Raw genomic sequence first — 12,119 nt, forward strand, 5'->3', positions numbered from 1 at the left:
ACCTTTTGGTAGAAACAGGGATTACAGGGTTGATTAAAATTGTAAGATTGTGCAGTTAGTTTTTTAATTTGTGAATTAAGCTGGCGTTCAAGGACTTTGGCATACTTTACTGACCAGCTCATGTGTAAAGTTGACTTCTGAGAATCGAAAATTTTGACAACCAAAATATACAAGTATTGGGAAATGGACAAGAATTTGAAAATTATGCATAGCTAATTATATTTTTGTTTGAAATAATTACCTATATATACCTCAAAACTACGAAAATATTTTATTTACTTGTATTTTTTTTTTTTCCTTTTAATATTTTTCTCATATGTTATGTCGTTATTCCAAAATATACATACGGTTCCAAAATAAGCGAGCTCGTATTCGGATTGTATTCGACTTGTTAATAAACGAGCCAAACACGAGCCGAATTTTTTCGGCTCGATATTTTAATAAGCCAGCTCGTATTCCGACCCTAACTCGCTCGTATTCAGCTTGGTGACACCCATGCTCAGCGAAGTCAATTTCGATATTTTGAAATGAATATAACTTTGGACCGCAAAAGCGAAAATGAATCAAACGGGCCCTTTTAAGTAAGTGGGTGCGCCGGGTGGGGGGTGCGCCCGAGCATGAGCATCGCGGGTGGTGGGGCGGAGTCGGTAATAAACGCGAGCGGCGGTCGCATCGCCGTGCTAAGCTCTCATCTCCGCCCTCCCATGGCGGCGTCGTCGTCGTCGTCGTCTTCCTCCTCCTCCGAGGTGGAAGCCGCTCTCGCCGCCGCCCCCTCCGACGCTCCCACCATGTGAGACCTCCCCCTCTCTCCCTCTCTCTCTCTCTCTCCCTCTCCCTCTCTCTACTTTTAGGGGACTTGATTGTTTGATCTGCTTTCGTGTTCTTTCGATCGATCGTGTTTGGAATGCGCTCTTGGTGGTTTTGGGAGAGAAGAAGAGAACTCGCGATCCTCAAAAAACAAAAAAAAAAACTATGAGGCGATTGGAATCTCCGTGTACTTTTTACTTATTAAGGTTAGGGTTAGTTCCGTGTGTATCCCTATAATTATAGATGTCAAATTGCCGCTCTTTACGTAGTAGGAAGCGAAAATTAAGGCTTGTGATCGTGTTTGGAGGAGAAGAGAACTTGCGATTCACAAAAAGAAAAATATGAGGCGATTCAAATCTACACGTACTTTTCACTTATCAGGGTTAGGGTTTAATTTCATGTGTTATCCCTATAACATGTCAAATTGCCCCACTTTCCGTAGTAGGAAGTGAAAATAAGGCTTGATCTCACTTTACTATGGATGCTTTCACTTAATACACTACACTTTTCTGTTTGGCATAGTCTCAATTGTACGATTATCATCGTTTTGAATTTCTGTCCATTTATTCAATAATCGTTTTCTTAGACGACAAATATCATTGAATTTTATTTAGTGTTTGCTTGAGTGAGAAGATTGGAAAGTTGTCAATTTGAATTGGAAAAATTGTTAGGATTTGGTTAGATTTGTAGTTGAATCCTATTTAGATAAGAATTAATATTTAAATCTGTTGAAGTAAATTAAGATTTAAATATTAATTAGAGGATAAACCTAACTAGATTAGGATTAATATTTAAATCTATTAGAGATTGATTAAGATAAATTTAGATATTAATTGGAGTAGAAATCCTAAATATATTAGGATTGGGGTACGTTTTAGTGGAGCCTTATAAATAGCTCTTTGTAGGTTTGCTTTTGATGTGAAGTACGGGAGAGAGAGAGAGAGTCTCTTGGGTTGCCGTACCAGAGAGAGAGAGTTATTTAATTATGCTTTGAGTGCACCTAGTGCACGGGTGCATGTGAAGGATTGTCTTCTTTATGGGTTTATAGAAGATGAGAGAAGGGTAGAAGAGATTCAGAAAGAGGGCTCGGGTTGTAGCTACTTTGTGGAGAAGAGGAGTCGGGTATAATCTTCTCTTATTTAATGAATCTTATTTTACCTGCATATTTTCCTCTTTTATGATTGTATCAGCTTTTGTTGAGAAGACGGGTTTATGGTAAAAACCCGATTTGACGTTTCCGTTGCGGAATCCCAACAATCGATACAGGATCCACAGCAGTCGGTATCAGAGCGGGTTGCGGATTCACGAGATCCGGTACCGGGGCGAGTACCGGATTCCCAACAAGTGGTATCAGAGCCGAAGGTTACCGATCTGAGGGAGAGATCGACGAAGATGGCCACGAAATTCGAAATCGAGAAGTTCGACGGCAAGAACAATTTCGGATTGTGGCAAATTAAAGTACGGGCGATCCTCGTACAGCAAGAGTTAGATGAAACGTTGAACGGAAAAGAGGCGAAGCCGGCGGAGGTCACGGATACGGCATGGACGAAGATGGAGCGGAAGGCGCTGAGTACGCTTCATCTATTATTAGCAGATGAGGTTCTTTACAACGTAGCCAGTGAGACGACACCAGCGAAGTTGTGGAAGAAACTAGAAGATCTATATATGACCAAGTCTTTGACGAACAGGTTATATTTGAAGCAGTGATTGTTTACGCTGCGGATGCAGGAAGCGGCGAGCCTACATGATCATCTGAACTAGTTCAACAAGGTGGTGGCCCAGTTGACTAGCATCGGAGTCAATCTAGATGATGAAGATAAGGCGCTGATTTTATTATCTTCGCTACTGACGATATATGAGCATCTGGTGACCACGTTGCTTTATGGCAAAGAGTCCATAAGCGTGGAGGCGGTCACGGCGGCGCTTCTCTCGAACGAGATGCGGAAGATGACTCAGGAGTCCGGCACGCAAAGTCAGGATGTAGGACTGGTGGTGACTGCGAAGAAGGAGGCGAGAATATCGGCGATCGGATATCAACAGAAAAAACCGCTATTTGAGGTAGAATGCTTTTACTGTCACAGGAAGGGGCATATCAAGCGCAATTGTCGAAAACTTCAGGATGATCTGAAGGAGTTAAAGCGACAGAAGGAGCAAACAGTCGTGAACCAGGACGAGACGGTATCAGCGACGGCCCAGACAGCAGAGTCGGAGATGATCGATTCTGATGTGCTGTATGCTGCGACCGGAGGTGCGAAAATTTCGGACGATGCGTGGATGCTCGATTCGGCGTGTTCTTTTCACGTTTGCCCGGAGAAGGAGTCTTTTGCCACCTATAAGGCGATCAAAGGTGGAAAGGCGCTGATGGGGAACGGGACAGCGTGCAAAGTTTTGGGAGTCGGCACGGTGAAAATCCGAATGCACGATGGGGTCGTGAGGACGCTGACAGGTGTGCGGCATGTTCCTGGATTGAAGCGAAATTTGATCTCGTTAGGGGCGTGGGTTGCGATATTTCAGCTTCAGGTGGAGCTATGAGGGTCCGAAAACGAGATCGGATCGTGTGCGAGGCGAACAAGCGTGGGAACTTATACGTTCTGAACGGAAGCACAGTCAGAATGGGAGCGAAAACGGTTTGGGTTCCAAAAGTTCGCGGATGTGCAGTTGCTCGAGACGGAGCGACGAATGCGGCGACATCGAGCGGAGGAGACAAGCTCAAGGTGGAGTTTGCATGGTGAGCTCGACGTAGTGGTTGAAAATTACAAATCAAACCAAGGTGGAGAATGTTAGGATTTGGTTAGATTTGTAGTTGAATCCTATTTAGATAAGAATTAATATTTAAATCTGTTGAAGTAAATTAAGATTTAAATATTAATTAGAGGATAAACCTAACTAGATTAGGATTAATATTTAAATCTATTAGAGATTGATTAAGATAGATTTAGATATTAATTGGAGTAGAAATCCTAAATATATTAGGATTGGGGTACGTTTTAGTGGAGCCTTATAAATAGCTCTTTGTGGGTTTGTTTTTGATGTGAAGTACGGGAGAGAGAGAGAGAGTCTCTTAGGTTGCCGTACCAGAGAGAGAAAAAGAGAGAGAGAGTTATTTAATTATGCTTTGAGTGCACCTAGTGCACGGGTGCATGTGAAGGATTGTCTTCTTTATGGGTTTATAGAAGACGAGAGAAGGGTAGAAGAGATTCAGAAAGAGGGTTCGGGTTGTAGCTACTTTGTGGAGAAGAGGAGTCGGGTATAATCTTCTCTTATTTAATGAATCTTATTTTACCTGCATATTTTTCTCTTTTATGATTGTATCAGCTTTTGTTGAGAAGACGGGTTTATGGTAAAAACCCGATTTGACGTTTCCGTTGCGGAATCCCAACAATCGATACAGGATCCACAGCAGTCGGTATCAGAGCGGGTTGCGGATTCACGAGATCCGGTACCGGGGCGAGTACCGGATTCCCAACAAAAATTAGGGATTCAAACTCTTTATGGCTAATCTTGGTGGCAAACCTCACATTGGAGAGTTATTGATGGAAGGAAGTTTGAATATTGAACTCCTTGTGCTCGCTTTCGCAGCTGCTTCTCATCATTTTCCCTAATTAACGAAACCATACGATTGGAATGGGGATTAGGACAACTATAACTAATGGAGTTGCTTAGCTTCGGTTAAAATCTATCCTATGTTGAAGGAGTGTAGGATTATTCTAGAACCTAGAGTCCAATTGACAGGGTAGCAATATTTTAAAAAAAAAGTGTGGAAAGTGAAAACACCACATCCCTCAGCACTTTTTCCTGTAGATCCAATACTTTGTGTTACCTATAGGAGGTTAGTTTGTGTTACCTGATTTTATAGTAATTTTGCTTCATCTGTTTAGTTTCTTAGGGATCTTTGAATTTTTCTTATTTTTATTTGAGCTTCTTTTATATATTTAATAATTAATCAAATTTGTATTTACCTGCTGGAAAAGTCTTTTAACTTTGTTTGCTGAAGGACAGCTGCATACTTTCTCCTTAGTTCTGCACTAATGCTGCTAAAATCTCTTTTCTTTGGAATGTGATATTGATGCCGTGTTTTTCACTGCAGTTTTGACAAAATTATAAGCAAGGAGATACCTTCCAAAGTGGTTTACGAGGATGACAAGGTACTTCACTGTTTTCATTGTGAGAAAAGCTATCCAAGTTTTGGTCTATTCTTTCTCTGAAGTTGTATCACTTGATGAATATGAACATAAACAAGTTCTTATTGATGCATTTATAAATCTTTAAAGCTGTTTGTGTTAGATTTCCTAGTTGTTCATTCTTCCGCTCATCTTCTTTCTTGCATAATTTTATTGGGTTAGTAGTATAGTGGACTGTTATGTTGGAGAATGTTGAGTGGGGAGAAGTTGGCATTTTCTGTTCAAACATGATCTCCTGCAGTATCTACTGTTATTTTCTTGCCATCATTGATTTGTGAATGACCATACGAAGTTTGAAATTATGGGCAACAATCTTGCTCATTTTCTGTTATCGGTTGTCCGTATTCTAGGATATTGAAGGCACTTTGGAGGGGCTTATTTGTTTTTACAAGTGTTGGGCTAATTTACATGAATTATGTTTTTTCTGTTTGTTTTTTTTGTTAATATAACAAGCAAGTTAGGCCACATTTGGTTACACTTATTGGGGTTTTTTTTAATAAATAGCTCAAATTCTTTGAGCTTGAATGCACCAGCAGATGGTCGATGTTGCCATATATGCATCTATTTGGGTGTTTTTGGCAACAAAACATAAAAAAAAAAAAATAGTGGTAGATTGTTTCACCCTATTTCTCGGAAAATGACAATTTCTCAAAATTAGAGCTTGAATTCGAAAAAGAAATGAAAGGAAAAACATAACTGACACTAAATTACGCGTTGCTATTACATTTTTGTTTTTTGTTGTCATAAATATAGATTTGCAAGCAATCCTCAAAAACCAAATTAAGTAGGCCATCACCAGGTGGCTTCAATTATTTCAAACTTGCTTAATTGCATAAAATTTAAAGGAAAAGCAAAACATAAAATTTCTCGACTGAATCTACATTGTCATAAACACTATCACCGTCTGCTGGAACTGTTTCTCATACTTTTTCTTTCGGATAGTGTAACGGATAAGTGTCTAGTTCCCATTTGTTTCTTTACGATGTTCTTCATTCCACAATCTTCATTGAAAGCTTGGTCCGTAACTAGTACTTCCTAGCATTCTTTATGAAGTTCTTTTACATTGTACTGAGTGACTGGCTAATGGTCAACTTTTGCCGAGCGTTCATTACGGCAGGTTCTTGCATTTAGAGATATCTCTCCTCAAGCTCCAACTCATATTATTATCATCCCAAAAGTTAAAGATGGATTGACTGGACTATCAAAGGTAATTTGCTATTATTTGCTAAAGATTCGTTAAGTTTTTGTCATTCTCATTATTACCTTTGGAAGTAGAAAGATCAGGCGGTGGGTCGTGTGCCACATCTTTGTAAACCATGAAGTGACAACGGATGAGGGCCTGTTTGACCGGATTGAAACTTCTACAGAAGTGTTATTTGAGTAAAGCTTTAAGAAAAACTAAAAGTTTTCATTCATTGAAAGCTATATAATTTCTCTGTGGCAGAAGCGGAAGCTTTTGCATTTGAAGCTTAGAAGCTCACCTGAGTAGCGAAGTATTTTCTGGAGTGAGAAGCTATTCTAGGGCTTAAATAGCCGCTTAGTATCATCCATATCCTTGTTGACAGGCAGAAGAACGGCATGTAGAGATTCTTGGCTATCTCCTTTACGTCGCCAAGCTTGTTGCAAAGCAGGAAGGTCTCGATGATGGCTTTAGGGTCATCATCAACGATGGACCCAAAGGATGTAAGCATCAAAACCATCTCTCTGTTGTGATCTTTTGTTCTGTCCCTATTTATTTTATCACCCCCTAATTTGATCTCGTTTTTCTTAGGCCAATCTGTGTATCATCTTCACATTCATCTTCTTGGGGGCCGGCAGATGAATTGGCCTCCTGGCTGACAACACACTCACGAAGAAGTATCAGCGTAAAAGCACAAGTTCCTCTTAAATAAGTTAAAAAGGAAAGGAAATGTCGGACATTGTGAGGTTTGATGCGCCCTTTTTGAAGAAATATAAGGCTTTCTTTACATCTACTAGCGCACGAAACTGGATTTCATTACTGTATTTCGAAGCGTATGCTTCTCAACTTTGTAGAACTCATATTGCAACACTCATGTCATTACTATGAAAACTCTAGTCACATGAAAACTCATGTATATATTTGATGCAGCAGATGAGCTTCTTGGCATGTGCACTTCTTTAAGAATCTCTTCATATAATGATGTTCATATTGTGTAATATCACAGAACCTGGAATGCAAATCCCATGATATCTTTAAAGCTAGGTGGCAACACTCCATGATAATTTTTCACTAGTGAAATACCCGCACGATGTTGTGGATATAAAATATTTTTATAATAAATTTTATTTTTTTAATATTTTTATAAGTCTAATTATTAATTAAATAAAAGTTATATAAAAATAATTTAATAGTTAAATCTATTCAAATAAAAGTCATTAAAATTGGTATATGTGCAAAGTAAATTTATACAGCAATTTATTTTATAAAGATTTGTATGAAAAGAATTTGAGATAAATCTATCAAAATAATTTTTAAAAATCAATAAATAGAAGGAAAATAAAATTGTAAAAGAAATTTTTTAATAAAATTAATTATATATACATAGAAATACACTATATTTCTAAAATTTTACTCTTGAAATTTAAATACTGTAATTTTTTTATACAGCGATATTTTACGTGATTTAAATTGCATCTATCAGGTTAGATTTTATTACGCGATTTATTATGCGCATTATTAATAAAATTAATTAATTATATTATATATAATGGATTATTAATAAAATTAATTAATTAATTTAATAGAGTTTAGAGATTTAAAATTTTAAATTTTGAAGTCTAAAATTTAAAAATAAATATTATAAGTTAAATTTATAATTTAAAATATGAAATTTGAAAGTATTCAAATTTTAAATTTTGATATCCAATATATATATATATATATATATATATATATATATATAGAGGGAGAGAGAGACAGAGAATAAAGGAGGGTTTGGAGGGACACATGTCACCCTTTAGTCCCCCAAACCCTCCTTTAATGTAGTTTGAAGATGAAGATTCAGCAATGACAGTGGTGACTGCAAGTAAGGGGGGAATTGAAAAAAAAAAAGTTTTATATACCATAACACTATAAAACAACTAGTATTCATTTCATAGATAAAAAGAATACATTCACAATTAAAGAAAAGCAAATAAAAATTCATACACATACCTTATATTTTGCATCTAATTAAAAATTAGAAGAAAAAAAAATTTACTGACACCTAAGTAGGATTAGATTTGGCCTTTCAAATATTAATCAATATATTAATTAGATTCAATATGATTGAAAGAGTGTAAAAAGGAAGATTATACGGGATAAAAAAGGATAGGACCTTTTTTTATTAGAATCTTTTTAACTTTTTACAACTGCTAAGAAAAAAAATAATAATTAAGAGTTAGTAGGTCATTGAACCTGCTATAATTCTTTTGTCTAATAGGACTCAAAATTTTATTAGATTCTACTTGGAATTTGGAATCAACTTGGACCCCAAAGTGTGATCAACTATGCAAGAAAGGCCAACTAAATGACCAATTTTGCAAGCGGGGTCAATTAAATGAACTTTCTTGCACCTTTGTCTGTGGTCAATGAACCCCACTGACAAAGAAGTGCATCCGCCACTACTTGCTCCCTCCAGAATACAACGGCTCGACAGAAGAAGCAAATTGAGCTTTTACATCCCAAATGTTATGCATGGTTTAAAAACATTCCCCTCTAGTGTTATTTTTAAAAATGTTCATATTACCTCTCTATCTCCATTTCCTTGGAGACTGGACAAATAGACAGATCAAGATTAGTTGGGCATTCCTTTCACACTCCTTTTCATCTCACCCCATAAAAGAATGTCACAAGACAAATATCCCTCATTTTGTGCCACATATTAATATCAGATACCACATGCTCAAAGAGTGAACAAGTGAAGAAACATTGCAAAAGTAAAGACCATAAGTGATCTTAGGGAGCCATTGCATAGAAATTTCCCTAGACATAGGTATGCACAAGCTGAGGCATGTGGCATCTTATTAAAAAGCCTCCCAGTTGCTTAACTCCATGTTCCATATGCTATCCACTACTCTCTGGAATCTTTCAGTAACAGTCAAGATTAATTGGCAAATGCTTTGGGGATCTTAATAAGAAAGCAAGTAGAGTGGTGGGCATAGCCAGTCAGACCAGTGGGAGCAAAGAAGGTCTAATTGCAGATAAACTATTGCGTGGATTGCGTTCTGTAGACCGGAGTATCTAGAACTCAAATCTGGAGTTCCTCTAAATCTAGATGTAAATTGTTAGAAGTGATCTACAATCTCTAAGTGCCTATGATGCCCCCGTTTAGCTTTTGCTTTCAGTAACAGTCACTTTTAGTAGAGTGTTTGGTAAACAGAAAAAGCCTAGTGCTTCTGCTGTAGCAGAATATAGAATAAGATTCTGAGACCCAAAAGTAGAACACTTTTTTACTGCCCGTCAACACTTCATCCAATTGCATTATACCATACAGCAGGGTTGAACAGATCCTGATAGGTCACAAAGAAACATCACAATTTTTTAAACCTGTTACCTAGGCATCAGATAGTTGCAAATCAACGTTGTTAAGGAATTTATTGTTCGTTCTATAATTAAAAGGCTATCAAATTTTATAATTTGTAGCATAGAACTACTAAGTTTTGTAGATCTATTTAATGGCATATATTGAAAATTTTAATACCTCTTAAGTTTGGGCTTTTGCGGCTCCAATCTGTAGGCCACAATCCATTCTACTGATTTATCCTAACTGCATGTGGGAATATAATTCTGTAGGTTTCTCACCACATTCATGGCATTTTCAATTCTGGAAATTTCAGACAGAAAAAGTAGTCCAGGACATTGTACTTCTTCTGCTTTCAGTTTTATTATATGCTGTGATTTGCAAACTCTTCCAGCTAAGCTGATCTGAATCTTGATATATTAGGTATTTAAATTACAGTGGTAATAGTACACTAATTCGTCTCTAGTACACGAAATCTGTGGTATGATCACATGACTAAAATAAATTAACATCTCAAGGATTGTGGGGGTGCTTCAGAGAATAGTGTAATTGATAAATACACATTGCTTACTTTTCGGATAATTACAAAGAAGTTTTAACTTATTATCCTTTACAATTTTAACTTCATTCCTTTTTTTGTGCATACTTCATGTAATCATCATATACACATCCCTTCATAACAATCTTACTTCTCACCTGATACTCTATCCTTACATATTTTAGATACTTATCGAGTTCGAAAAAGTAAACTATAATAGAAAGATAAAACTTAAAAACTATGATCGCATATTCGTATATTCTACAGAAATATGATCAATGAGGACCTTCAAAACTTGAAACTCTGGGATTTATTTTAAAGAAGATACCAAGTTAGGGAACTTAGAATAGAATAAAAAATCAGCATCACATGATGAGCCACTCCTCAGTCCTATACTGAAGTCTAATTTAGTTGATTAGTGCTGTGGATTGAATGAAAATCCTCCTATTCTAGGTCACATGTTCTCACTTGCCTTTTTGTTTTTAATACTTGGAAGTGTTAATTCTTCATGTGTGCACTGCACTGGTTTGACCACAAAATTGTCATGTGTGACATGCATGAGAAAAATATAGAAACTGGGTAGGCACATAAATGTGTGTGTATAAATGGGCACCACCACCTAATCTTTTAACCAGTACTCCCCATATGGCTATTGGTTTCACCAAACAGAAACCAACATGAAAATGAAGGCCATTTGTAGTATCCTCCTCACAACATCTTCCATTCTCCTCCTCCATTTCTTTGTGGGATTTCCATCACCTCCCTCCTTTGATGAAGAGATTTATAGAGTAAGGTTTCAACCAAGAAGGGTGTTGCAACAACCTTTGGCCACAAATGCTGTTGATCCAAAAGTGCTTCATGCTGCAGCAAATAAGAAACCTCAGATAGAGGTAAATGCAAGCTTGAGGAAGCTCCCACCAAGCAAGTCAAACCCTACACAGAATTAATAAGCCAAGGAGATCTTTAACAAGAGGAGAAGAGAAGAGGAGATCTCTCTTGTTGGGTTCTCTTTTGTTCTCCTGTAGAGATCTTTTATATTTGTTACTAAATTACAGAAAACCATCCTATCAAAATCCGATTTTTCACTTTCCCTCTTTGGCATTTAAAAACCTATATTTTGCCTCCCTAAAAAATAAAAAATGTTCACCGAAGGGTACGGTGTTAATAATATTAATAAAATGACCAAAATGCCCTCTCCTTCTTCCTATCCTCCCTCAACCCTCCTTTTTCTATAGAAGGATATTTTCGGTATAAAAAAATATGTAATAATGGGATATAGAGAGAACCCTAACAAAACACTGACGGCGGGGTCCAAAGTGAATATTTTTTATTTTTTAGGGGGGCAAACTATAAGTTTTTAAATGACAAAGAAGGAAAGTAAAAAATTATGTTTTGATAGGGGGTTTTCTGTAATTTAGCCTTATCTTTTTTTGGCTTCTTTAGTTAGTTTTTTTTGTGTGTAGTGGGAGAGTAGGTAGGGGGGGACAGGGATGTCCCTGGTTAATTTCCAGTTTGTAGTGTTGATTAACTTAGTTTTATCCTGTGAAAAGTATATGATGTAGAAACTAGTTGGTAGTTTCTGGACTAAGAGATTGTGGACATAAATTTGTTTCCTTTTGTAATTTAATTACTGCATGCATGAGAGAACTTGTGGAGTAACAAGCAAGTTGAATTATTTAGAAAGATGAAAAAAATGCTAAACATTGTTTTGCAAGAATATCTGCTAGTAGTTAAGGGGTTTCAAGACAATTAATGATATTTGATACTTCCTAGTGGAAACTACTAGTATTGACATTTAAGATCCCTTTCCTGGTACTAATGCATTTAAGATATGCTATACAACTATTAAATATGATCTAAACTGTATGATATGCTGTTATATCTTTTATCATGAATGTTGAATGTACTCTTCAGATGTGTAAGGGGGTAGAAAATGGATTACAAAACAAATAAAGCTCAAGAAAATTTCAACTTATCCAAGTCAGATCTAATAACAGATTAAAAGGAAAAGAAAACCAAGATATATTACTGTCATCACCACCACACCACCCTCAGCTTCTTCCATCCAAC

At 36.8% G+C, this 12,119-nt stretch overlaps 1 protein-coding gene across 1 annotated transcript; it reads left to right on the forward strand.

Annotated features, from left to right (window-relative positions):
• On the forward strand, positions 568-7,147 carry LOC109719769 (14 kDa zinc-binding protein-like). Its single transcript, XM_020246579.1, has 5 exons — positions 568-790; positions 4,895-4,952; positions 6,106-6,195; positions 6,554-6,671; positions 6,760-7,147. The coding sequence occupies exons 1-5, from the start codon at positions 618-620 to the stop codon at positions 6,825-6,827; spliced, it is 507 nt and encodes a 168-aa protein (XP_020102168.1). The 5' UTR covers positions 568-617; the 3' UTR covers positions 6,828-7,147.

Source organism: Ananas comosus, linkage group 13 (assembly GCF_001540865.1).
Source record: "Ananas comosus cultivar F153 linkage group 13, ASM154086v1, whole genome shotgun sequence".
NCBI classification, from domain to species: Eukaryota; Viridiplantae; Streptophyta; class Magnoliopsida; order Poales; family Bromeliaceae; genus Ananas; species Ananas comosus.